Source organism: Hyaena hyaena, unplaced genomic scaffold (assembly GCF_003009895.1).
Source record: "Hyaena hyaena isolate Hyena2069 unplaced genomic scaffold, ASM300989v1 scaffold_576, whole genome shotgun sequence".
In the NCBI taxonomy this organism is placed as follows: Eukaryota; Metazoa; Chordata; class Mammalia; order Carnivora; family Hyaenidae; genus Hyaena; species Hyaena hyaena.
In genome coordinates, this window is record NW_024081208.1 from 946,646 (window position 1) to 974,113 (window position 27,468).

Consider the following 27,468-nt stretch of genomic DNA (forward strand, 5'->3'; position numbering starts at 1 on the left):
ACCAAATTCATGAAAATACAACTAGCAAGAATCCTCAGTTGCCCAGAATGTTTCTTCCCAGTGCACATTTGGGATGTAGAGTCAAAATCTGCTTGGGACTGAGAGTAAAAAATCAGTCTGGGCTGAGAGTAAGCAGTCCTGCTGTTAATCAGCCTGGGAGGACAGGCAGATAAAGCCAGCTGCAAAGTTAACAGAAAACACTGTTTTCCCCAAGGTCATGCAGCAGTTGTAAAATGCCATAACGACCCCCGCCTCCTTTGAATGGCTACTGATTTCTTACCAGTGATGCCCCAGACCTACTTTGCTATTTTCATATATTACTGGGCATACCCAATTGCTAAGCCTTACCTCATGACAGTTGTTCAATCCTCCCTTTTCCCAATCCTACCTTAAAAATCCCAACCAATCCAGAATTTATCAGGGCTTCCATAGGCTCTACTCAGAATCTTCAGTAAATCCAAACATTACAAAAGATGCTTTCTTCCTACCTTCAGTCAAGGAATCATCCACACTTATTCTGGAGTCTCCCACCCTCAGTGCATTCAGTCAATAAATCTGAGTTTTTCAGATTATAGGCTTAATCCTGGTCTCTGACTAATAAAGCTTTAATAGGCCCTAAAAATGACATTAAAAGAGGGCACCTAGATGGCTCAGTCGGTTAATCATCCAACTCTTGATTTTGGCTCAGTTTACCTTCTCACAGTTCTTGACTTTGAGCTCTGCATCAGGCTCCTTGTGGACAGTGCAAAGCCTGCTTGGAATTATCCCTCTCCTCATCTCTGCCTTTCCCATGCACTCTCTCTCAAAATAAATAAACTTCAAAAAAAAAAAAACCCACTAAAATAAAGATTTTATTTGAGTTTTTAAAACTTTTTTAATGTTTATTTTTGACAGACAGAGACAGAGCATGAGTGGGGGAGGGGTAGAGAGAGAGGGGGAAAACACAGAATCCAAAGCAGGCTCCTGGCTCCAAGCTGCCAGCACAGAGCCCAACACGGGGCTCAAACCCAGGAGCTGTGAGATTGTGACCTGAGCTGAAGTTGGACGCTCAACCTACTGAGCCACCCAGGTTCCCTGGTTTGAGTTTTTCAATTGAAGCTGCTTCCCAGCAACTTCATTTTATTTTTATTTACTTTTTATTTTTTAAGTTTATTTATTTTGAGAGAGAGAGACACCGAGAGTTAGCAGGGAAGGGGTAGAGAGAGGGAGAATGGGAGAATCCCAAGAGGCTCTACACTATCAGCACAGAGCCCAGTGTGAGACTCAAATGCAGGAACAATAAGATCATTACCTGACTTGAAATCAAGAGTCTAACACTTAACCAACTGAGCCACCCAGGCACCCCTAAGAGTTTTTTAAACATATTCCTATTCTTGATATCTTCAATCTTCATTCCTGCACAATAATTACTCGTACTCATAATAATAACCTAGAGACTGTATACCTATATGTAACAGGAGGGCTCAGTTTGGTTTAAGGGACCATTTAGGATGAATGGAAGTTGGAATTCGACATTTTCATTTATTTTATTTTGGGGTGAATCCAATCTTACCCCTTTATTTCATGCTAGATTAAAAAATTCCAGTTTTGTTCAGGTATAAATATAAAAAACTGTGCATATTTAAGTTACACAACATAAGGTTTTGCTATATTTGTAACATTGTGAATCAAGCTAAACCACAATCAAGCTGTTAACTTATCCACCACCATACATAGTTACCATGTTTTTTGTGTGTATGGTGAAAACATTTGAGATTTACTCTCCTAGCAAATTTCAAGTATACAGTACCCTTATTACTAACTATAGTTATCATGCTGTATATTAGGTCTTTAGAACTTATTCATTTTATAACTGAATGACCAGCATTTCCCCATTTCTTCCACCCTCCACTTCCTGGTAACCACCATTCCATTCTGTTATCATGAGTTTGGCCTTTTTAGATTCCACACAGAAATTATGTCATATCATAAAGTGTATTTCATTCTTTGACTTATTTCACTTAGTATAGTATTTTTCAGGTTCTTTTATGTTGTTGCAAATGGCAAATGGCAAGGTTCAATTCTTATTCATTGTTTATTTTATGAGACAGAGAGAGAGAGAGAAACAGAGAGAGAGAGAGAGAGCACGCACGTGCACACATGTGGGAGGGGCAGAGAAAGAGAATCCCAAGCAGGAACCAGATTGTCAGCATGAAGCTTGATTGGGGGCTCAAACTCACAAACAGTGAGATCATGACCGGAGCCAAGTCAAATGCTTAACTGACTGAGCCACCCAGGTGCCCCGAGGTTTCCTTCTTTTTTTAAAACTGAATAATATTCTATTGTATGTATAAACCACATTTTTTGACCATTCATCCATTGATGGCCACAGGTTGTTTTCGTATTTGGGCTATTATGAATAATACTGAAATGAGCATGAAAGTGAAAATACATATTTGAGATCCTGATTTCATTTACTTTACATATATACCCAGAAGTGGGATTGCTGGATCAAATGGTAGTTCAATTTTTTTTAATGTTTATTTATTTATGAGAGAGAGAGACAGAGTATGAACAGGAGAGAAGCAGAGAGAGGGAGGGAGAAACAAAATCTGAAGTAGGCTCTAGGCTCTGAGCTATCTGCACAGAGCCTGACATTGGGCTCAAATGCACCAACCGCAAGATTGTGACCTGAGCCAAATTTGGACACTTAACCAACTGAGTTGCCCAGGTGCCCCTATTTTTAATTTTTTGAGGAATCTCTGGATTGTTGTCCATAGTGGATGTACCAATTAATATTCCAACTAACAGTGTACAGAGTTCCCTTTTATCCACATCATGGCCAACAATTTTCATCTTTTGTCTTTCTGATAATAGCCATTCTAACAGGTGGGAGATGATAACTCATTGTGATTTTGATTTGATTCCCTTGAAAATGAGCAATACCCATTGGCCACTTATATGTCTTCTTTGAAGAAATATCTTTTCAGGTCCTTTGCCCATTTTTAATAAGGTTATTTATTTTGTTTTGTTTTGTTTTTATATGGGGCTATGAGTTCCTTATATGTTTTGGATTTTAACCCCTTATCAGATATATCATTTGCAAATATTTTCTCCTATTCCCTAAGTTATCTTTCCACTCTCTTTTTTGATAGAAATATAATTGACATACAACATTACATTAGTTCCAGGTGTACAACATAATGATTTTATATTTGTATATATTGCAAAATAATCACCACAATAAGTCTAGTTACATTTGTCACCAAACATAGTTACAAAATTTTTTTCTTATAATGAGAAATTTAAGATTTAGTCTCAGAAACTTTCAAGTATATAACACAGTATTATTAACTATAGTTGCCATGCTGTAATTACATCCCCATCAACTTATCTGTTTTGTAATTGGAAATTTGTACCTTTTGATTCCCATCACTCATTTTGCCACCCCACAACCTCCTGCCTCTCCATCAATTTGCTGTCTGTATTTATGAGCTTGTGTTTTTTAATTTTTTTAGATTTCACATATAAGTGAGACCATATGGTATTTTAGAAACTTTTTAGTTTGTTTTAATCCCACTTATCTTTCTTATTTGCATGTTTGTTATTTGTTTTGCTTCTCTTGCCTATGCTTTTGGTATAATATACAAAAAATCATTGCCTAGATCAATGTCAAAAAGATTTTCCCTATGTTTTCTTCTAGTAGTATTACAGTTTCAGGTCTTATTCTTAAGTCTTTAATCTTTTTTGGGGTTGAGGTTTGTATATGATGTCAGATAAGGGTCCAATTTTATTCTCCTGTATGTGGATGTACAGTTTTCCCAGTAAAACCTACTGAAGAGATTATACTTTCCCCATTGTATATTTTTGACATGCTTTTTGAAAATCTATTGACTAGATTGTGGATTTATTATGGGTTCTCTATACTGTTCTTAATGTCTATATGTCTGTTTTTATACTAGAGCTATACAGTTTTGATTATAATAGCTTTCTAATGTAATTTGAAATCAGGAAGTGTGATCCCTCTGGCTTTGCTCTTTCTGTTCAAGATTGTTTTGGCCTTTTGGGATCTTTAGTGATTCCATATATTTTAAGATTTTTTTTTCTATTTCTGTAAAAAACACCATTGGGATTTTGATAAGGGATACACTGAATCTATAGATCACTTTCGATGGTGTAGACATTTTAACAATAATAATTCTTCCAATCTGAATACAGGATGTCTTTCCATTTATCTCTGCTTTCTTTAATTTCCTTCATCAACATTTTATAATTTTCACTTTACATATCATTCACCTCTTTGGTTAAGTTTATTCCTAAGCATTTTATTACCTTTGTTGCCATTGTAAATGGGATTGTTTTCTTAATTTCCTTTTCATGGCTTCTCTGGTTTTAATTGAGCATTTTATGTGCCTTTATTTTCTCTTTTCTCTTAGCATATCAATTGTACTTTTAGAAAATTTAGTGATAGGCCTACAGTTTGCAATATACATTTAGAATGAAGCTAAGTCCACTTTCAACTAATACTATACTGCTTAATATGTAGTGCAGGTACCTTATAACAGTCATTTATTTCACTTATCCATAAACTATAATCACCAAATACCTTGATGCTACTATTTTGCATATGTATAACTTAGCTGTATTAAAAAATGATTCACAAATATACTTGTATATATTTAAAGTATACAATGATAATTTGATAGACATATACATTGTAGAATGAATAACAAGATCAAGATAACACACCCATCAGCTCACACAGTTAACATAAATAACTCTTTTTTTAATGTGATAAGAATGCCTAAGATCTACTTTCAGCAACTTTCAGATATACAGTATCATATTAACTATAGTCACTGTGCCGTACATTAGGTTCTCAGAATTTGTTTTTCTTATAACTACTATTATTGCTATTATTATTTTAAACAAACTGTTTCATGTTAGATAAATTATGAATATGAAAACTAAAATGTTTTACCTTAATTTATTCTATCTCTAATATTCTTTCTTTCATTATGTAGATCCAAATTTCTGATCTATATCATTTTCATTTTTTTCCAGGGAACTTCTTTTAACACTTCTTGTAAGACAGGTCTAATGGCAACAAGTTCTCTCAGTTTTATTTGTCTGATAAAGTCTATTTATCCTTCACTTTTGATGAATAATTTCAATGCATACAGAATTTTAGGTTGTTGGAGTATTTTTCACCACTTTAAATATTTCACTGCACTTTTCTTGCTTGCATGATTTCTAAAAAATAAATCTGATGTATTTCCTGTTCTTGTTCTTGTATAGGTACTTTTATTTCCTGTGGATTATTTCAAGATGTTCTCTTTGTTTCTATTTACTGCAGTTAGAATATGATATATCAAGGTGTACATTTTTTAGTATTCATTCTGATTGGTATTCTCTGAGGTTCTTGCAATCATTGGTTTGGAGCATTTCATTAATTTTGCAAAATTCTCAGCTCTAATACTTTAAATATTTCTATTTTTCCTTTCTCTCTTTATTCTAATTTTGGTATTTCCATTACATGCATCTTACTCTTTTTGTAATTATCCCTTAGGAGTTATATTTTGTTCCTTTTTTTTCAGACTTTTTTCCCTTTACATTTTAGTTTAGGAATTTCTACTGATATATCTTCAAGATCACTAATTCATTCTTCATTTGTGTCCAGTCTATTGTTGAGCCCATAAAAGACATTACTTTTATTACTGTTACTGCGTTTTTTATTTCTAGCATTTTCTTTTGATTCTTTCTTAGAATTTCTATCTCTCTGGTTACATTGCCCATCTGTTGATAGATATTGGTCATTTGTTCCATTGGAGCCCTTAACATATTAAACATATTTATCTTTCATTCCCAGTCTGATCATTCCAAAATCTCTGCCATATCTGATTATGGTTCTAATGTGTACATGGTCTCTTCAGACTGCATTCTTTGGGGTTTGGATTTTTGTTTGTTTGTTTGTTTTTTGTTTGTTGTGGTTTTTTGTTGTTGTTTGTTTTTGTTTTGCTTTTTAACATTTTTTGGGTAATATTTTGTTGTTGTTGAAAGCCACATATTATGCACCAGGTAAAAGGAACTGAGGTAACTGGTTTTAGTGTGAGATTTTATGTTTATGTTGTTAGGCTGTGTTTACTGTTTGCTATAGTTGGCTATATTTTATATTTTATATTTTAGCTATAAGAGGCTAAAATTTCCTATAATGTACTTGTTTATGTCTCCACTGTTTTCTTTGTGTTTTCCTAGAGACTGCTTCTTAAATAGGGTCTGAGCTTTGCAGTTCTTTCAGCTGAAAGCCCTTGTTATCATACAGGAGCCTGATTGGTGGTAAGCATTCTATAATCTTATGATAAAATCTCAGTCTTTCAGTGAGCCTGTGCCTTTGAACTATGACCTTTACAACTGCTTCTCAGCTTTCCTCCTCTTTTTAAGTGAGACAGGAAAGCTTGAGGGGGTGGCTGGAGTTGAGTATTGCAGTTCTCTTCCCTCAGGTAGGCTAGGTTTGGTTACAATTCAAGTAGTTTAGGCTCTGATAAAAGAGTTTTCCTTGAGGGCAGGCCTTTGTTAAGAAGCACGAGTGCTCTGGGTTGATTGCTTTTGTTAATTCCCCTGACAGAATTATAGGGAGATTTTTCTGTGATCTTCACCCTAAAACCCCGGTAGGGCTCTTAGAAGCAAAACTCATGAAAATGTGGGGTATTCAAAAGATTATATTTCACGGCGTTTTACCTCTCAGGCTAGTCCGTAGTGGGCCTACAGTGACTTACCGGTTATAGTTTCTACCTGTACTGGCTCTTGCTCCTTGGTTTCTGCTCCCAGTATACTGTATTTCTCAGTATTTGCTTCTTTCTAAAGTTTTGGGGGCAAGGGTTTTCCTGTGATTCAGCTCTGTGATTGATCTAAGAACTGTTAATTTTCATTTTCTTCAGCTCTTTTTCTTGTGGATGAGAGTGACAACTTCCAAACTTTTTCTAGTATTAGTTTTTAAGACTAGGTCTTAACTGAAACTTTTGAAGGTGGTGATTCCTGTCACTTAAAGTATTATTATTATTTTCTATTTTTTCCAGTGTTTGCTATTGCATATAACTTGCTTTCCCTGTTGATCCTTCAAATAAAATATTTCTGAAGTTATTTAAAATACATCCCAGGATCTTTTCATTTGTATTCTCTATTTCAAAGCCAATCCCTTCAGTGTCTCTCTTTCACATATTCTGCAAAAACCTGTTCCTATCTTCCATCCCAGAAAACACTCCCTTATTCCTTTTGTCTAGGCAAACTGTTCTCAGGCCTTTTACAGCTAATTTATTCAATAATATTCTTTCTCTTTGGAAGTCCATTGTAAGCACTCTTCTTTACTTCATTATGTCTATATATTTTTTTCAACTATGTAGATCTTGTCTCTTGTTTAAATTTTAATGCTTTCTGGGAGCAGGAACCTGGTCTTTTAATGCTTATATTTATGTTACACCAAACTTCTAGCCCACAGCTATGCACTTATTAGGGGACTGACAAAGAATCATTGGTTGACTGTTATATATCAATATTTGCTAGGAAATGATGATTGCTCTACTGAGTGATTTGTAGATATAAACATCGACTGATTATTTAATTCCCCCAAAGCAAGTCACTTCTAGATTTTCAAGAGCTAATAATTAAGACACCTCATATATATTAATAGATGGATGAAAGATCATTTTCCAAATCCTCCCTTCAGATTCTTTCTGCAGCTTGTGAAGATCTGTTTTTGGAAACTGCATTAGAAATGAAGAGGGAAAGGTTTGGTCTGGAAGGACAGGATCAGCTTTCTGCCTCATGCCTGACAGAGGCTGTGGCTGCACTACAAATGAAGCTTTAAATCAAACTTAATTTGTGGTGGTTAAGCAGTTTCTGGCACTAAAAGGGGTTCTTCCATAGCAGGTTACATAGAACTAAGAGAATTGCATGTAGTGAGATTTACCCATACCAGGGAGAAAATGGAGAAAGTAAAATGCAATACAAACCATGAAGATAGTAAATTCCCATTTTCCCCTTGGTTAGGTATATGTTGAGAGAGAAAAATTATGTTAACCAGTAAGAAAAAGGTTAATAGAAAGACTATCAGTAAAATGTAGTAAGACAACGCTTTACATTTATCTAGTTCAGTGATAGTACATAATTTAAAGGGCAGGAGACTTACTCAAGTTACAAATGCCAGTATTATGAACTCTCAGATATGTGTATCATTGGGAGGGTACAGAAACAAGGTAAATTTTAAAAGCATGTCTATTTGGAATATAATCTGGGTTTCACATTTCAGTATGGAAGACTCTCAGATTCCAGGCACTCTCTTCTACCAACACAATTTTAAGCCCTTCTTTCCCTCAAAGGGAAACCAGAAGAGATTAAGCCAATCAAAATTTAAATATCAATAAATATAAATATAAATATTTTTGTAGGAGCAAAAATGTAAATGCTCTACATTTGATAATGAAATGTTGGTGTTTAATAACATCCCTTTGCAGGTGTATAGTGGTATTCACTCTTTCAATTACTTTAACCTATTTTACCCTCACAACAAAGTTGAGTATGGTAGGTATTCTTCCCAACTTAAAGCTGAGTTAATTTAAGTCACATTGACTTAATGATTTTGTAAGGATCCATCTTTAGCTTGTAAATTTGAGGCCTGTATGTGTAGAACCTGGTTTCTTTGGAATATGGTTTCTTTTCCAACTTTATGCTAAATGCCAGCAAATCAGAGGGTTCATCTTTGCATTCATAACCAAGTATCCAAAAAGGAGATAATTAACTTCAGTGCTCCAGTTTTCTATCTTGCAAATACATGTATTTAAGAATCTCACCCTAGAACCTAAGAGCAGGATTGCCACCACGGAGACTTGCAATTTGCTTTTTCTTTGGTTAAAGGCAGGAGACAGAAAAGAAAATTCAGCACCGTGCCCACTATCACCTCACTCAGGAGGCAGCTGGCCTTTGGTGAGAATGTAACTTTCCAAAGAAACAGGAGGCACACTCCTTAAGAAAGTTTCCTGGCAACTCAGTTCCTCTGTAAAAAAAAACCCATTCCTAGCCATTTAAGGCCCTTTGCAACTTCACTTCAGAAAGCAAAAGGCAGGACTATGAGAAAATGTCATACAGGGCAGGGTTTTTCCTGTGAAGGGTGAAAGGAGAAGGACAAGGGGAAACAGTGTCTGAAAAAGACAGGACCATGGCAGGGGCCAACATCATTGGCAGATTAAGGCACAGGGCACATGCCTGCATTATACAAATGTAGGAAGAAAGTAGAGAACAGACTTCTCATGGTTAATTGAGGATAGAAGACCACTTACCACTTTCAGTTTTCTTCCTATAAGGCAACGATTTTTGAGGCTCACTTCTTTACTTTCTTACTCCCTGTTGTCGAAACTCTAACCTCAGACACAAACACTACACCTATCAATATTTTTCTCTTCATGCAATGGTATAAAAATCTAATTTGTTTTCATAAGTTCAGCTTAGACATTGGGCCCAGTGTTTCCTCCTATTTTGCTGCACAAATCATGGCTTATTTATCAAAGCCTACTGGCATGGTTATATTTCTTTTTGCTGAGTGAATTCCTCACTTCTTTCCTTTCCCATCTGATCTTCACATCAAGAGTCACTTTTTGTGGTTTCTTTTTGAAGGTCCTATACATAATACCCAGTCAACGTTCGCCATGCCCAATGGAGACTTTGTGAGCTACATAATCATCTGCAATTTTTGCATAGCTGCTCATTCCTCAAGTCAAATGAATTCAACCAATAATACTGTCTTTATTTCAGGCTCCTCAAAGAGCATCTTGGAGAAAAAGAAGTTGAGTTGGCACTCATCTTTGATTCAGTGGTGGAGGCTGACCTGGCAAATTATACCTGCCATGTGGAAAACCGAAATGGACGGAAACATGCCAGTGTTCTGCTGCGTAAAAAGGGTATTTGTTTTTGTAGCTATTACTATGGTTTGTTTAGATACCAAGTAACTATTGAAGTTAAATATGCTTCCTGGCCTTATTTTATCATTTAGCACAAATTGCTATTAAACGTTTTGTCTTTTTAAGGAAAAATATCTCTATTGCTATGGATATTAGCATGAAATGCCTACAATCTTGTATACCATTAGGAAGTAGATAAATAAAATGAAATATTGTTATGTGTTAAATCAGTAAGATAAAATGTACCTTGGTTATAAGTATTACATAAAATTTGAAAGGTATTGACATACAAATTTTTCTCTATATTTCACCATCTTATATTGTTTAAATGAAGAACTAGGGATTCTATGATTGAATGAGAAACAAAGCCACTTTTTTTATTCCCTGACTAAAATAGAGTCATATTTTAAATTTAAAATATCATAATATTCTTGTAATTGTCATAATAAAGATTATAAATAATATCTCATGATATGACTTGGTATTAAGAGGCCTTTGATAGATGCATATATTTTAAAAATAATTTGGCATTAATGGAAATCCCTCTCTAACTTTGGTTTCAGATGGGATGGAAATTATATAATGGGTAAAGAAAAGAAAGTAAATTTATAAATAAAGAATATAAAAGCAAATATAGAAACAACAATCCCAGAAGCTGGAGAAGCTTCTGAGATTGGCTCTTACCCTGTCTCAACCCTTGATTACCGCAAAAGGCTAAATATTTCTGTATGTGAGCATCTGGCAAACGTTTTTGTAAATGTTACAGAACAAATGTTCTCAATCACTGTTCTTGTTGTCTAGGCTATAGAGCAATAGAACACATTCAATCAATAAGGTCACTAGTTGTACCTCTTAACCAAGATGGAATTTCTATTTTCCAGCCAACCCTAATACTTGACCTTGACCAGCAGTTCTAGGAGAAGCAAGAAAATGTCATTATTCTGAGAATAATGCTTTTATCTCTCTAGTATCATTTCTTATTCAATTGGACTTCATTCCATCTTAAAATAATGGAGTTTTTAAGTATAAAGGAGTCTAATATACAAAGTAAAATCAGGAGACCCTGGTTGAGGAGATCCTGGTTTAGCCACCGATTCAACTCCTTGATTTTGTAGGACTAATTTGTCTGATTAAGCAAACTGAACCTCAGTTTTCTCACGTGTAAAACAAGGATAATAATATCTACCTTGTAGAGGCATTTTGAGGCTCAAATGATAATGATGTAGTGTAAAATATACCACACTCAGTGTTTATTATTATACAGAACTTGGATAACTTCTCCTGTGCACTAGGCAACCATATAGTCCACCTACATAAAGGACAGACATTGATCATGTCCATATACTTTATAGCAAAGATCACTTTGTTCCTACTCATTCCAGTCTTATTTTAGGCTCAGAGATCATCAACCCAGGGGTTGCAGCACTTCTGTATCCTTAGCAACTTGGGCAATGTCTGGCCACTATAGGTACTTAGAACCCATCTGGTTAATGAATGGAATTATCTTTTATTATTGAAGATCATGTATAGCAAGTATTGTGCTAAGTACTAGGAAATAAAGTGATGAATAAAATAGACATCCCCAAGCCTGTGAGTGTACAAAGAAAGATAAACATTAAACAAAAATTTGGGGGCACCTGGGTGGCTCAGTCAATTGAGCATTGGACTTCAGCGCAGGTCATGATCTCACAGTTTGTGAGTTTGAGCCCCGCATCGAGCTCTGTGACAGCTTGGAGCCATGAACCTGCTTCGAGTTCTGTGTCTCTCTCTATGCTTCTCCCCCACTCACACTTTGTGTCTCTCTCTAAAAAATGAATAAACATTTTTAAAAATAAAAAATACTTAAACAAAAAATTGCACAAGTGTTACTGCTATGAGGAAAAATAATGGTGGTAGCAGGGCTCCTATCATTCAGTTGGCAGCAATAAAAATAGCCGTATCTGAGTTTAAAAATAAATCCATTTCTCTTTAATAAGTAAAGCAACCACTAGCACCCCTTAAAATTTCTAATAAACTGTCTCGAAACCAAGGTACACTGTAAAATTGCAATTTCTCATGGCTTCTGTGAGGAAACGTGTCTAAAGCATGAATAAATGAGAATATTAATTCTAATCCTTCTCATCTCCATATATTCGAGTTCCCCAGAGTTCAGGTCATCTCTTCTCAATCACTTCTTAGATAATTTCATTCCATCTCCATCTCATGGTTTTGCTTACTGCATATATATGCTGACAATTTCCAAATTTATATGTCTAGTCTGGCCATCTTTCCTAACTTCCAGAGTTGTATACTTAACTGCCTATTCAACCACTACTCAAAAACTCCACTAGTAGACATATCTGGTAGGCATATCAAGCTTCATTTGTCCCAAACAAGAATTTTTTTTCTCCTTCATATAAACCTGATCCTCCAGTTGCCTGCTCCATCTCCATCACCATCCTTCCAGTTGTTCAGGTCAAAATCCTGGGAGTCATCCTTGACTTTTTCTTTTCTCTACTTACAGGCTATATCTAGTCAATCAGCAAATCCCATGGCTCTACTTTCAAAATAGTCCAGACTCTAATGACTTTCCCTACACTCACTGTTAATGACCCTGGTCTGAAGCACCAGCATCAATTGCCTGGCTCACTCAATGGACTCCTAACTTGCCTCCCTGCTTCTTCCATGTCATCTTGCAGTCTATGCTCATCACAGCAGCCAGAATAATCCTTTTCATATGTAACTTAGATCGTATTATTCCTCTAATCAGAACCCTCCGATTATAAAACCCTCTCCATTACACTTAGAATGAAATCACAAATCTACACCATGGCCTACAATGCATGACATAATCTACTGTGAATTCTGATCTACTTTTCTACCACAATCTCTTTTTGCCTCAAACATCACACACACTAACTTCTTTTCTATTTCTTGTGCCCACCAAGCATAGTCCTAGCTGATGATCTTTGCACTTACTAATTCCTGGGTCTGGAACATTCTTTCCCCAGCTGTTCCTAGGATTCACTCACTTTTTTCATACAGGTCTGTGCTTAAATATTACCTGCTCAATAGCCTCTCCTGCCCACACTCTATAAAAGAGTATTACCTTTGTTTTTGCTTTTTGCTTTTGGGTTTTTTTTTTAGAATATTAAAAATTTTAATACAGTTCAAATCATTGTGCCAGGTGCATTCCATCTCCTTCACTGCCAAATCTGAGGGCACTTCCCAAATCTGAGGGCATGGACTGTTTCAGTTTCTCTGTCTTCCCTTTGTGTGTGATTGCCAAAGTATAAAGGTATCTGCACTTTCTTTGTTTAAGCATTTTAAGCTTTCTTGAGGTAAAATTGACAAATAAAATTGACAAATTAAAATTATGCAACAGGATGATTTGATATACATATACATTGTGAAAAGATTCCCCCTGTTGAGTTAATTAATAAACATACCAATCACCTTACATATTTACCTTCTTTTATTTTTTCTTGTGAGAACATGTGAGTTCTGTCCTAGCAAATTTCAATTGTGCAATACAATGTTATCAACTACATTAGATCCTTAGACTTTCTTCATTTTACAACTGGAAGTTTGTACCCTTTTACCAACTTCTCCCTATTTTCTCCTCTAGCCCCAGCACCCGACAACCATTTTTTTTTACTGCCTTCTTCCATGACTTCAGGTTTTGTTTTGTTTTGTTTTGTTTTAGATTCAATATATGAGTGGCACAATGCAGTCTAGTATTTACCTTTCTCTGTCTGGCTTACTTCACTTAGCATAATACCCTCCAGGTTCATCTATGTTGTAGTAAATGATAGAATTCCCCTCTTTTTTAAAGGTGAAATAATATTCCATCATATATATGTATGCCATATTTTATTGATCTAATCATTAGCTACCCATCACTTTTTTTTCCCTCTTACTTGGCTCTATATCTGTTTATTGTACTTATTACTATTTGATATCTTATTACATATTTGTTTTCTTCTTATCTCCCCCCCCCCCCAAAATGTAAACTCCATGAGAACAGGGACTTTTTCTGCCTTATTTACTGTTGTATCCCTACTGAATAGAACATAGTAAGTGCTCAAAAATATTTGTTGAGTGAAAATACTCCTCCTAGACGGCCAGAGCAATAGGGTGGAAATAGATAACAGAGATTGGTAAAGAGAGGATTTATCCGTGATTTTCTCTTGACTAGTATCTGCCCTGGGCTATCTAAATGCATTTTTCTTTTAAAAGACATTCACTTTCCAGATTGGAGGTTAAAAAATTTAAGACCGCAGGGTCCAGGCAGATAGTAAAACTTTACTTTAAGAGGCTGGATCTTAGGAAAAAAACACACAAGCTAGAGAAAACATGGTTCACTTTAAAGGGGCAGTCACTACTCTTTTCTAGTAGATTATTGCCATGCTTGCTGAAATGTAAACTCAAAGAAAAGAGAATTTGAGTTTTCAAATGATGTTTGACTAGGTAATAACTCAAAACTCTTTTGAGTTTTAAATATTAGTATCTATTTTTTTGAAAACATTATACAGAACAAAAAAACCTTTTGGTGAGTCAAATTATACCAGTGTGCACTCCCTATATCAGGTAACAGTTAAATTTTTTCACTGTGCTTTACAAAAGGATGCAGTTCATCTTCCCTTATTCTATTTTCCTTGGGAGCTCTCAACAATATGGTAGAGCTCCAGAAAAGAGCGAGCAGCCCTATGGCCCTGCTCCAACATTTTTAATCAGACTGAGCTCTGGCTCGTCTTGCAAAACTTCAGATGTTTCCTTTGGAGTTGAACCTTTCGGATTTTATCACAGCAGAGTCTGGCCGCAGTGGCTGCATGATTTTCACCCAGAATATGAATATGACATTTGTTAATGGAACAACAACTTCCTGATGAGCTATAAGTCAAATATTGTAAAGGTCTTAAGTGATAATAATGAATAAACATTTGATGAATCCTTATTGTGAAAATGCCTTTCGTAAAATGAAAACTCGTGTGTAATATATACAATTAACAGAGTCAGGCTTTCTCAGAGCAAGACATCCTTATTTATGCATCTTTTACGTGCACCTACCACTTGCTCACTCTCTGATGAACTACTATCAACAATTATAACTTAAATTTCAGTAAGTTTAGTGTGTGTGTGTGTGTGTGTGTGTACTGTGACTGAATTTATGCTAAGGAATTTCTGGTAATTATTTCTTCTCTGCACATACTGCCTTTCCTACAAATAGGAGCATAGCACTGAATTCCTCTCTTTTCACTCCCAGTGTTACTGCCCCACCCTGAACCCCCAATCTGTATAGGAAACCCTCAGGTGAGATCTCCTAACCTGCTTCCCAACTTTTTTTTTTTAATTTTTTTTTAATGTTTTATTTATTTCTAGGAAAGAGACAGAGAGAGAGAGAGCGTGAGCAGGGGAGGGTCAGAGAGAGAGGGAGTCACAGACTGAAACAAGCTCCAGGCTCTGAGCTGGCAGTCAGCACAGAGCCCGACGCGGGGCTCGAACCCACGAACCGCGAGATCATGACCTAAGCGAAAGTCGGACGCTCAACCGACTAAGCCACCCAGGCGCCCCGCTTCCCAACTTTTGAGCTAGCTCAAAACATTTCCAGTATTCCCTCTCTCTAGTCCCTTGGCTTCAGCTGCTATTTGTCTCATTCTATGATGTTGATCTTAATGTGCAAAGTGAAGAAAAAGTTGGGTTCAAACTAAGAAGATTAAAAAGAACTACACTTGTACTTTGGGTGCCTACAAAAAGTTACAACCCCAAAAATATTTACTGTTCTGGCTGTCTCTATCTTTGTGATGTGTATACAACACACAGTCCAAATAAAACGATTTTCACCTTCTCAGGAAATGTCTCTAGAAGTATAGATCTTGCTGAGATGGAAAATGGCAGTTGAAAACAGAAGACGACAAAAGGTCAAGTGTCATCTTGGTGATGGCAATTCTGCCCTCTGGTTATAAGATGCATGTTTCCTTTTTAATGGCTCTGCCTAGGTTGAATTAAAGAATACTGGTTGAGTCTCAGTGACTAGGTGCGCAGTTTTCAACATAAACAACCATCATTAGATAATATATTTCAAAGACATTTTTATAAAATGGACCCCCAAAACCACAAATATACTTTTCACACCATGGTTTTCTTCCATAAATTTACTGCTGAAAAAGGTGTCTGTTACTTGGTAGCACAAATTGTTCCTATTGCTGAAGTTTCCATCTATCTAATAACAACTGTACTCTGTAAATGACATAGAAATTGCTAAAAAATTCCCATTTGGTGACTTTTAAAACCATTGAAATCTATTCTGACCAAAGAGACAGAGATATGGAAAGAGAAATAATCCAAAATATTTACAACATAAAATTAACATTTTACAGCAGGAAAAAAAATGTTGAATCAAGTCAATGTCCTAAGATCAAAGAAAAGTCAATTTCCAGAGAAACAAAAAAATCATATTGCTCTGTCCATTTCACACTGACTGTTAAGAATGCATTGATGTAAGATGGTGGGAAAATCAGCAAAGATTTTGATATTGTAGCCCCACACAGGTCTCATAAGCAAGCTTGCGTTACCACCCATATAGAGGCAGGCAATGGCTCATGGGGAACTACTTTCTATGTAGAGGGCAGGAGACATAGCAAATGTGTGGTAGGATTTTTTTTACCTGAAATTTTGGGGATTAATTTTCAAAATGACTGGGGCACCTGGGTGGCTCAGTCGGTTGTGCGTCCGACTTCAGCTCAGGTCATGATCTCATGGTTTGTGGGTTCGAGCCCTGCATGGGGCTCTGTGCTGACAGCTAGCTCAGAGCCTGGAGCCTGTTTAGGATTCTGTGTTTCCCTCTCTCTCTGACCCTCCCCTGTTCACGCTGTCTCTCTCTCTCTCTCTCTCTCTCTCTCTTTCAGAAATAAATGAAAACATTTAAAAAATTTCAAAATGACTACCTCTTACAGCAGGCAGTACAGATAGATTCTAATTTCTTATCCCTACTCTTTATGGTTCCCCTCATAATACTCCTTATTAACATCATTCTCTTTTAGCCCCACTGGGCATATTATATCATATACATATGATAGTCATTTATTGAAATAAGTAGGGGAAATAGATAAGCTAATTTTCCGAGGTTATGTTCTATTAGATTATGTTCTTAGGGTTAAATGAAACAGTTAAGTCTTGTAAGCTCATTGAATTTTATTTTATTTTGATAATAATTTTATGATGCTATTCTCATGTAAAAGAATAGGGCCAGTGGCCTGAGGAGTACTAGATGGTAATCTTGCTAAGTCAATAAGATAACAGAAACAACAAAATATTGGCCCTAGACCTGGAAAAAAGCAGTCCTAACACTTCCCTGAAATACACTTAAAACAAATATATATGTGAGATCTAGATGTGATCAAAACAAATTGAGTGCCTATTCCTTTTCAGCTAGACATCACTTTCAACACTAAAATTACTCAAATCCAAATAGTTAATTTTATGAAAATTTGATTTACTGAAATTTGTTGAGAACAGAGCTACATACTGTATTAAGCAAGAATCTTTTGGAAAGAAAAAAATAATGGGTTGTACATCTTACGGACTAGATCCCAAATGTTGCTGATTTAATTACCTTTTCCTGTTTATTCTGTTGATTCCAGATTTAATCTACAAAATTGAACTTGCAGGAGGCCTGGGAGCAGTCTTCCTCCTCTTCATACTGCTTGTGGTCATCTACAAATGCTACGATATTGAACTAATGCTCTTCTACCGACAGCATTTTGGGGGTGATGAAACTACCAATGGTAAGCTCTCTCCTGTTGTTCAAACTCAATTAAAGGGCATGAATTGTGATTATGTAAGAAAATGTCCCTATTCTTAGGAGATACATGATGAAATATTTAGAGTTACAGGGCTATGACAAAGGCATGTCACCCCTCAAGTAGTTTAGAAAAGCTTTATGCATTTATGAAGAAAGAGAGCAAAGGGGAGAAAACATTAAAAAATGGTGAATCTGGATAAAGGATATATAGATGTTCTTTGAAATGATTTTATTTTTATGATTTTTCTATATGTTTGACATATACAGCTTAACAAAGAGACATTAGTTGATCATGAGCTAAAACAATTGCTCTCAAAACCCTTTCCCTTACTACGAAATAAATAAGAATAAACTACATTATTTTCCTCCATAAAATTCAAATGCAGGTACAGACAATTTTTAGCCACTCCTGGCATTGAAAAAAAATCATTTAGGAAACAGATTAAAAGCTATTGAGATTCTCTTTTTAAGGCTCACAGTGCATCTGGACCCACATATTTTGGGTGATTATAGAACCACAATCAAAAAGAACATCAAATGCTGGTGAGGATGTGTAGAAATGGGCACCCTCCTACACTATTGATGGGAATGTAAACTGGTGCAACTCCACTGGAAAACAGCGTGGAAGTTCCTCAGAAAATTAACAATAGAACTCCCCTATGACCCAGCAATAGCACTGCTAGGAATTTACCCAAGGCATACAGGGATGCTGATGCATAGGGGCACATGTACCCCAATGTTCATAGCAGCACTCTCAACAATAACCAAAAGATGGACAGAGCCTAAATGTCCATCAACAGATGAATGGATCAAAAAGATGTGGTTAATCTATACAATGGAATACTACATGGCAATGATAAAGAATGAAATCTGGCAATTTGTAGTAACGTGGATGGAACTCGAGGGTGTTATGCTAAGTGAAATAAGTCAGTCAGAGAAAGACAGATACCATACGTTTTCACTCATAAGTGGAACAGGAGAAACTTAAGAGGACCATGGGGGAGGGGAAGCAGAAAAATAGTTGGTGAAAGTGAAGGAGGCAAACCATGAGAGACTTTTGAATACTGAGAACAAACTAAGGGCTGTTGGTGGAAGGGGAGAGGGAAAGGGGGGTAATGGGCATGGAGGAGGGCACTTGTTTGGATGAGCACAGGGTGTTATATGGAAACCAACTTGACAATAAACTATAAGGAAAAGAAAAAGGACATCAAAGGATAGAAATTCCAAATGTAGGGGCGCCTGGGTGGCTCAGTCGGTTAAGCGTCCGACTTCGGTTCAGGTCATGATCTCATGGTTCATGGGTTCGAGCCCCGAGTCGAGCTCTGTGCTGACAGCTAGCTCAGAGCCTGGAGCCTGTTTGAGATTCTGGGTCTCCCTCTCTTTCTGACCCTCCCCTGTTCATGCTCTCTCTCTCCCTCTCAAATCAATAAAAAGTTAAAAAATTAAAAAGAAAAAAAGAAATTCCAAATGTAGCTTATAATTTTATGTTTGCCATCTATGGTCCTTGGAAATCATATGAATAAATAACAATAAGGCATTTTATTGGGCTTTGTTTCTTTGAACATTCAAATGACTTGATTTTTCAAGAGAATAAATTACCATATTTCAAATCAATACCAATAAGAAATCATGACATGTCACTCCTTGTGCATAAAGCCCTCACCCACGAACTACTGTAAGTCTTGGAAATATGTGTGTGGAATGCCTTAGGTAAGCCAAGATTAAAAAGAAGTCCATTTGTAAGTCATTAAAAAGACAGGTTAAATTTTAGTTTTCATTATGTTGAAATAATGGAAGTTTGAGGTTTTGTTTGTTTTGCTAAGATCATGGTCTTTCCTCAAAGGAGAAGGGCTCATAATTTTGTTTATTTTTATAGTGATAAAAGAAGGGCAGAGTGGTAACTGTAAAAAAGTTATTTTTTGAGGAATCTTTGATTTTGGCCCTATGGTTTCTATTGTGTAAATAATATGAGTGGGTTTTAATTCACTATATTTACATAGTAAATTAGAAAAATTCTGTTTGATGAGTACATATGCATGCTCTTTATCAAAGCAGTGTACTTATTTAACCATATAGCAGCCCATTTAGAAGTATTACAGACCCTTATTCAGACATACTTTCAAAGTGAGAGATTAGGGCCTGTTTTGACCATAATTATATGCTCCAACAATATATATATGAAAATGTGGTCAGTTGTGCTCAGTTTCTTTATACAACAATTAATGTAGAAAAATCTGACTTCTTACATGCATGCATAAAATAACTAGATGAATTGTGCTATTGAGGAAAAAGTCACTGTGCCAACAATTGGCTAAAGTATCCAATCGGGAATGTAAAAGATGCATAAGCAATTTGCCAATACTCTTTGTAAGTGATGATATAATTTATTAAGGTAATCTGCAATAATTAATTATTTTCATCATCCATACCCAATAATCCAGACTAACTGGTCAGCTATAGTACATACTGATATGATTAAATTCATGCTAGCATCATAGGACATTTCAGGGATAAAATAGTCCATTTTGTGTCTATATTTCCAATGTGTCCCATGTGGTCAAAGATGCCAAATAATCTAGAGGATTTCTATTAGAGAATTGTATATTGATTCCAAACCAATTGTTTTAGGGGAAAAAATGTAATTTGGGGGAAGGGTTTTCAAGAGTTTTCATTAGGATGGGGTGCCTGGGTGGCTTAGTCGGTTAAGGCGTCCTACTTTCGCTTAGGTCATGATCTCGTGGTTCGTGGGTTCGAGCCCCGCGTCGGGCTCTGTGCTGACTGCCAGCTCAGAGCCTGGAGCCTGTTTCAGAGTCTGTGACTCTCTCTCTCTCTCTGACCCTCCCCTGCTCATACTGTCTCTTTCTCTCTCCTAGAAATAAATAAAAAAAAAACATTAAAAAAAAAGAGTTTTCATTAGGAAAGGGAATTCAAATATTTTATATTCCTGTATGGAAACTTAAACCTGAAATACACAACCTGTACTAGCTGAATGGAATAATAAAATGTCAACAGGTATGTGGTGAGGATTAATAAATGAATATTAAAGCTCTTTTAGAAATACTCAGTTTCATGATGCCAAATATCAGCTAGATAACCTCTGAATTTCTAATTTCTTTATTGAAGTATTTTGACACCTTATGGACACAACTTAGTTTTACCCATACACTTTTTGTTCATGTTTTCTTTTTGATTTATATCTATAGTAGCATTTTCTGAAAGCTCTTTAAAACTGCCTTATTTTTATAAAATAAAAGCAATCCAACAAACTTTGACTTCTTAGCCATTTTTATATTCATTTCATTTTAATCCACCAAATAATGACTACTTCATTTATTTGACCTTTGAGATGTTCAGCCATTAAATATTTATTAAGTGTCTACTATGTGAGAGGCATTATTTATGATGTACTTATATTCTTCATCTGGATCAACACGCATAGTATAGGAGGTACTAGGGATATAATAATCAACAAAGTTACACAGTCTTTGCACTTTAGAAGCTCACGATTTAGCACTGTGTTTAGCATAGCCCCAGAAGAACTGGATTCTAAACAGGTATGGCTTCCTGGTGGTGAACAGGATTAAAGTGAGCTTTAAAAACAGGGAAGGACAGGTGTGACAACAGGAAAATTCTTCCACAGAAGGTTTGGTTCCCTTCCTCATAACTTCTCTCTTCATAAGGAACAACATACTTATGGTGATCACTGTGCAAACCCTCTTTCTTATAATGCTCTGCCATCTGCGTTCTGTATTTTCTGGTTCCTTAGATAAGCTTAGTCAGCATGATTTAACACAGAGGAAGTCTCAGTAGCCTTGCCTAGCAGAGTGGTGTTGCGGAATTGACATTCAGTTTTAAAACAATTTTCAGGCCTTGCTCTTAACCTTATTTGCATCATATTTTTGATTTTGCTCTTCCATCTTGCTCATCTCTGTGAGCAACAGCTGTGGCTATTCATGAGCTTTTTCTTGGCTGTCTACATAAGGGTGAAGTGCATTTTTTAGACTGTGGCATTTGCATCACTGCTTGCTCACTAGCTGCCATCCTAGAGCTTCTGGGACATCTGACATGGTGGCTTTGTGAGCACTCTTCCTGTTCTGTCCAGCCACTATAAGCTCTTTATCTTTAGCTCATCTTAAAGGGGCATGACTAGAAGCAGAAGCAATAATTTTCCAAAGAATGATATGCTTCTAGAATGTTAGGTAAAACTTATTATCCAGATATATTAGGTGTTAACACACAAGAAAAACATCTATGTTCTTTGTCATACTTGATTTGGGATATGCAAATATAGTAATATTTTTCTAGAAGAAATATTAGGATATAGGTGAATCTAGTAAGAATGAGAAATATGTGAGTTTAGGCATGGCTGGAGGGCAAATAGTCTTAATCAGGATAAGCAATGAAGGCATGAATCTAATGGCCTGGTAAGATGGGTCAAAGAGCCAGGTAGTCATTGCAGATGTCTAGCTCAGAGTAGATGCTCAACAAATCATTGTTGAATGAATTAATAAGTAGTTGAATTTAGGGAGGTTTGTGAAATATAAAAGTTATCGAAGTCAGAGGGAACAAGGATCTAGTCTGACATCATGGAGTTTGAGGAAGCAGCACCATCCATTAAGAGCAATGAAATACCTTCTGTTCATAGGAATGGATCTGTTTGTCCTTTGGCCTATTTTATTCTTCCAGCTGTGTATCATCGGCAGCTCTAAGTCCCAGGTGAGTAATTATAGCTGGAGAAAGTCAAGGGCTTGCAGGTGCATCCTGAGCTTGATTGGAACAGGGGCAGAGGTGCTGAGATTACCAGGAGGTTCTTACATTAGCATTGTTTATGAACATTCTCACTTCCAAGAGGTGTTTTATGCATAAGAGTGGAATGTGCCCCATTTGTAAGCCAAATGATCTCAACCATCCAGGGCAGTCCTTCATGTGCATCTGCTTCTCGGCAATCAAGTAACCCAACCAAGGTTTATGGAAGTCTTTTCCAGCCAGAGGACATGCTAAAGAAAAGCTTTTGGCTTCAGGCACCATCATAACATAAATAACCAGAGTTCCTTTCATGTGGGGGTGGTGAAGACTGGAATCTTACTAGAATTAGAACAATATAATCCTGCCTCAAATATCTCTAGATAGTCAGGGGGTTCCACCTACTTCTACCGTAAGGTATTTATGTCTCTTTATATGCCTACCATTTAGTAGATAGAACTAAATCATTAAGGGTATTGATGAGTGGCTGCTTCATTCTGTAAATTGCCTTTTGGTCAGTTTTAGCTATATTCTAATTAGGTCTGCTTTAATAGAAAATATCGATGTGTTTAGAAACAAATCCTAAAATATTTTCCCATCTTTTAAATTTGTTATTTGCAAGAATAATAAATAAATAATAAATAAATAAAATTGTTATTTGCAAGAATTAATAAATACTAATAGTTTCATTTAAGTCTTTCCTCACTACTTAACTTTTAAAAATAATTTTTCTATAAATAAGGGAATTTTGAAACCCAGTGTAAATTTTTCAATGTGGCCTTTCTAAAATCACTGGGACTAATAGCTTGAGTAGCTATATTCATTAATAATTTTAAGGAAAAAATATATAAACATTTTACATATTCTCTTTGGAGAGGCTAGCTCTGAGCCAATACAGCAAAGAAAAAATACTTTCTCAAAGCACAGTTAACTCCCTGACTAAATGTGTGAAGGGAAAACCTAATTTGGCAGTAGTGGAAGGATGTATATTTCGAAACAAAGGCTTCTTTTGGAAGCTTGTGTCAAATTAGTTGGCCATGGATTGAACAAGAATAACAGACAATAAAACCCAGCTGCTGTCTCTAATATTTGGTAATGAACTGCTTTTTGTATATGAAGATGACGATACTAACCAACTGGAAATATGGCATGTGTTGTGATCTCCAGGAGTGAGGCTGGATTATTTTAATCTTCCACACTCTAGGGCCCAGCCCCTCTTAGATCTCTTGCACATATTTGTGCAAACGAGGTATAATCTGTGACCAAGTAACAGAGCCAAGCCAGCTGGCATAGAAAAAGTTCAAATCCATGACTTTGGTCTATTTAGTCCTGCATTCAGACACACTGAGCTAATCACTCACACATCACTGAACATCACAAATATGTATAGTCACCAAAAGTCACAAATAATAATTCTCCCTTATTCTGTCTTGACTATAGGTTTCCCATTACATAACAGTTTCAGTTCATATCATATGAATAGGTTATGTTGAAATGTTCTAGATTTCTTATAATATGGCATGTGGCATATTTTTTCTAATTATTAATGAAGGTCACTAATTATAGGGACTATTCTAGCTTGTTAGTGATTATAGACATTTATAGAGAACCTGATAATACATAAAACCCACTTGTTGTTCTTTATATTTAAGATAACAAGGAATATGATGCCTATCTGTCTTACACAAAAGTGGACCAAGATACTTTAGACTGTGAAAATCCTGAAGAAGAGCAGTTTGCTCTTGAAATACTGCCAGATGTCCTGGAAAAACACTACGGATATAAACTCTTCATACCAGAAAGGGACCTGATTCCAAGTGGAAGTAAGTATTTTCAAGTTTTGTATTTAAGAAGTTTTGTGTTTTTTATGAAGTTATGTGGAAACTTCAAATGTCAGAGCCAAATATTTAGATAGTTGTTCTCACAGATTTTATTAAATTCAAAGTGTTCTGACTTTCTACCACCCAAATTTTTTAAAAGGCACTCTCACTTACATTTTAGGTATGGTTTTTAAATTGTGCCTTAATGGTATTTTTTTATTATATTGCCTTAGTGTTCTGAGAAAATGATGATCCTTAAAAAAATCTCTATAAAAGTCTTTTCAATGTGTTACAGTTCCAAAGCTAGTCTTCTGTCATTGTGCTTCTACTTATACCTACATTCATTGCCACTAATAACTGAATTTATGCCTTGATACTCATTTCCAGATTAATAGAAAAAGTCACATAAAAAAAGATATGTGAGGTCATTGGGTATGGCACTTTTACTGTGTATTTAAATTATTTCAAAGAGGTTCTGGACTATGTAGGCTTGAATGCTACTTTTATATTATGCTGCATATTGAAAGCTATATTTGAGCTTTTAGAATAAATTCAGGTTCAAGTAAAAATATATATTTAGTTCCTGTTAATACTCAGATTGCTATACAGGCTAAACTGTAAAAGGAATACAGAAAAGCCAAAAATATGATCCCTGCCCTCAAAGAGCTTAAAATGCCATTGAGGGGAAATAAAAGTGCTAGAATTAATTTGCATATGAGTGTATATATATATATATATATATATTTGACAAATAGTTTATTGTCAAGTTGGTTTCCATATAACACCCAGTGCTCATCCCCAGAAGTGCGCTCCTCCGTGCCCATCTCCCCCCCACATCCATCAGTCCTCAGTTTGTTTCGAGAGTCTCTCATGGTTTGCCTCTCTCCCTTTCCCCCACCAGTTCCCCCTCTTTTCTCCCCCATGGTCCTCAGTTAAGTGCCTCCTAATCCTATACGTGCAAACAGATGATATTTGTCCTTCTCTGCCTGACTTATTTCGCTCAGCATAACACCCTCAAGGCCCATCCATGTTGCTACACATGGCCAGATTTCATTGTTTCTCTGCATATGAGTGTATATTAATATTCTTGATGGGGGAATTAAAGTATGACTACAAATCAGAATATGGTAATTTTTACACATGTAATAACAAAATTAAAAAGCTGAAATTTTCCGTACTTCACAGTATGTACAATATCTTGACATAATTTCATTTAATCTTTACAATAACCCTATGTGGAAACTGAGCATGTATTATTATCCTCATCTTACAGATGAGAAAATAAATTTAAAAATCCAAGATCAGGGGCACCTGGGTGGCTCAGTTGGTTAAGCATTCGACTACGGCTCAGGTCATGATCTCACAGTTTGTGAGTTCAAGCCCCGCATCAGGCTCTGTGCTGACAGAGCCTGGAACCTGCTTCAGATTCTGTGTCTCTCTCTCTTTCTGCCCCTCCCCTGCTCCTTCTCCCTCTCTTTCTCTCTCTCTCTCTCTCTCAAATAAATAAACATTAAAAAATAAAAAGAAATCCAAGATCAGATAGCTAGCAAATGGTAGAGGTGGGATTAGAACCGAGATCTGTTTGACTCTGGTTCTCAATCTGCTAGATCATGCTATTCCTCAGTAACATTTATTCAGATTATCAGCAGTCCACCAAGGCCACTAAACTGACAGGAGACAATTGGAAACACTTGTGTTTTGGTTGTTTATCTCTTTTTTTCAGAATCCATGTATCTCTGTTTCTGTGTGCACATGAATATGCACACTTACATGTGTATAGGAAGGAACAAAGACAATATTTATTGTTCCATTAATTCCCTGTACCACAAATGTAATAATTCCCCAAACTCCTTCTCATGATCTTCCACTCCTCTTTCTTTCTGTAATGCTCTTCATCATCATGACTTGAGATACCACTTCTTTTTTTTTTTATGATAAGACAAAAGTGTTTTTGTTTTTATTTTATTATTATTTTTTTTACAAATAGTTTATTGTCAAATTAGTTTCCACATAACACTCAGTGCTCATCCCCACAAGTGCCCTCCTCCATGCCCATCCCCCCCTCCCCCCCACATCCATCAGTCCTCAGTTTTTGTCAGCATTCAAGAGTCTCTCATGGTTTGCCTCTCTCCCTTTCCCCCACCGTTTCCGCCCTTCTTCTCCCCCTTGTTCCTCCGTCAAGTTCCTCCTAATCCTCCTATACGTGCAAACATATGATATTTGTCCTTCTCTGCCTGACTTATTTCGCTCAGCATAACACCCTCAAGGTCCATCCATGTTGCTACACATGGCCAGATTTCATTGTTTCTCATTGCCATGTAGTATTCCATGGTATAGATAAACCACATCTTCTTGATCCATTCATCTGTTGATGGACACTTAGGCTCTTTCCATGTTTTAGCTATTGTGGAGAGTGCTGCTATGAACATTGGGGTACATGTGCTCCTATGCCTCAGCATTTCTGTATCCCTTGGGTAAATTCCTAGCAGTGCTATTGCTGGGTCATAAGGGAGTTCTATTGTTAGTTTCCTGAGGAACCTCCACACTGTTTTCCAGAGGGGCTGTACCAGTTTACATTCCCACCAACAGTGTAGGAGGGTGCCTGTTTCTCCACATCCTCGCCAGCATTGAGATACCACTTCTACACTGACTGAACCTCAAGGAAACTGCTGATACCCCTGAGTCATATTTATTCTTCTGTATCTTGCTCCCAAATCCAGTGTCCATTGATCTTTTCCATTCTCAGCTCTGCCATTCTAGTATAGCCCTAATCACCTCATTACTACAATGTTGTTTACTCTCTACCTCCCCTATTTGTCCTCTCATCCATCTATTTCCACTAATAGGTACAAATCCTTAATCATGTCACTCTTACATTCAACCTTAAATCGTTCACCATTTCCTAAAGGATAAAATCAATAGCCCTTAGTTAAACACTACTGTAGTCTGATGCTAGCCGGGCCTGCTCTCCTAAACTTGTCTCTTATCATTACCCCTACTTATACCTTTAACTCTACCCAAACTGCCTTTGATATACACTGTGTGTCCCTGTAATGCTTTTGTTCATGTTAGTCTTTTATATCTTTACAAATTCTAGTTAGTCTTCTCCCCCTGCATCTGTGAAAAGTCCATAATAATTTCTCCAGCCGTAGAGTTCACCATACATAGTCAATTGTTGGCCTATACATTTTTT

General features: G+C 36.2%; 1 protein-coding gene across 1 annotated transcript in view; it reads left to right on the forward strand.

Moving 5' to 3' along the window:
- Positions 1–27,468, forward strand: part of IL1RAPL2 (interleukin 1 receptor accessory protein like 2) — a 637,686-nt gene that overhangs the window by 598,589 nt on the left and 11,629 nt on the right. Inside the window, exons 8-10 of the mRNA XM_039256555.1 lie at positions 9,784–9,929; positions 17,552–17,695; positions 24,108–24,278. Of these exons, the coding sequence (XP_039112486.1) occupies positions 9,784–9,929; positions 17,552–17,695; positions 24,108–24,278 (461 nt within the window). The remainder of the gene's footprint in view (positions 1–9,783; positions 9,930–17,551; positions 17,696–24,107; positions 24,279–27,468) is intronic.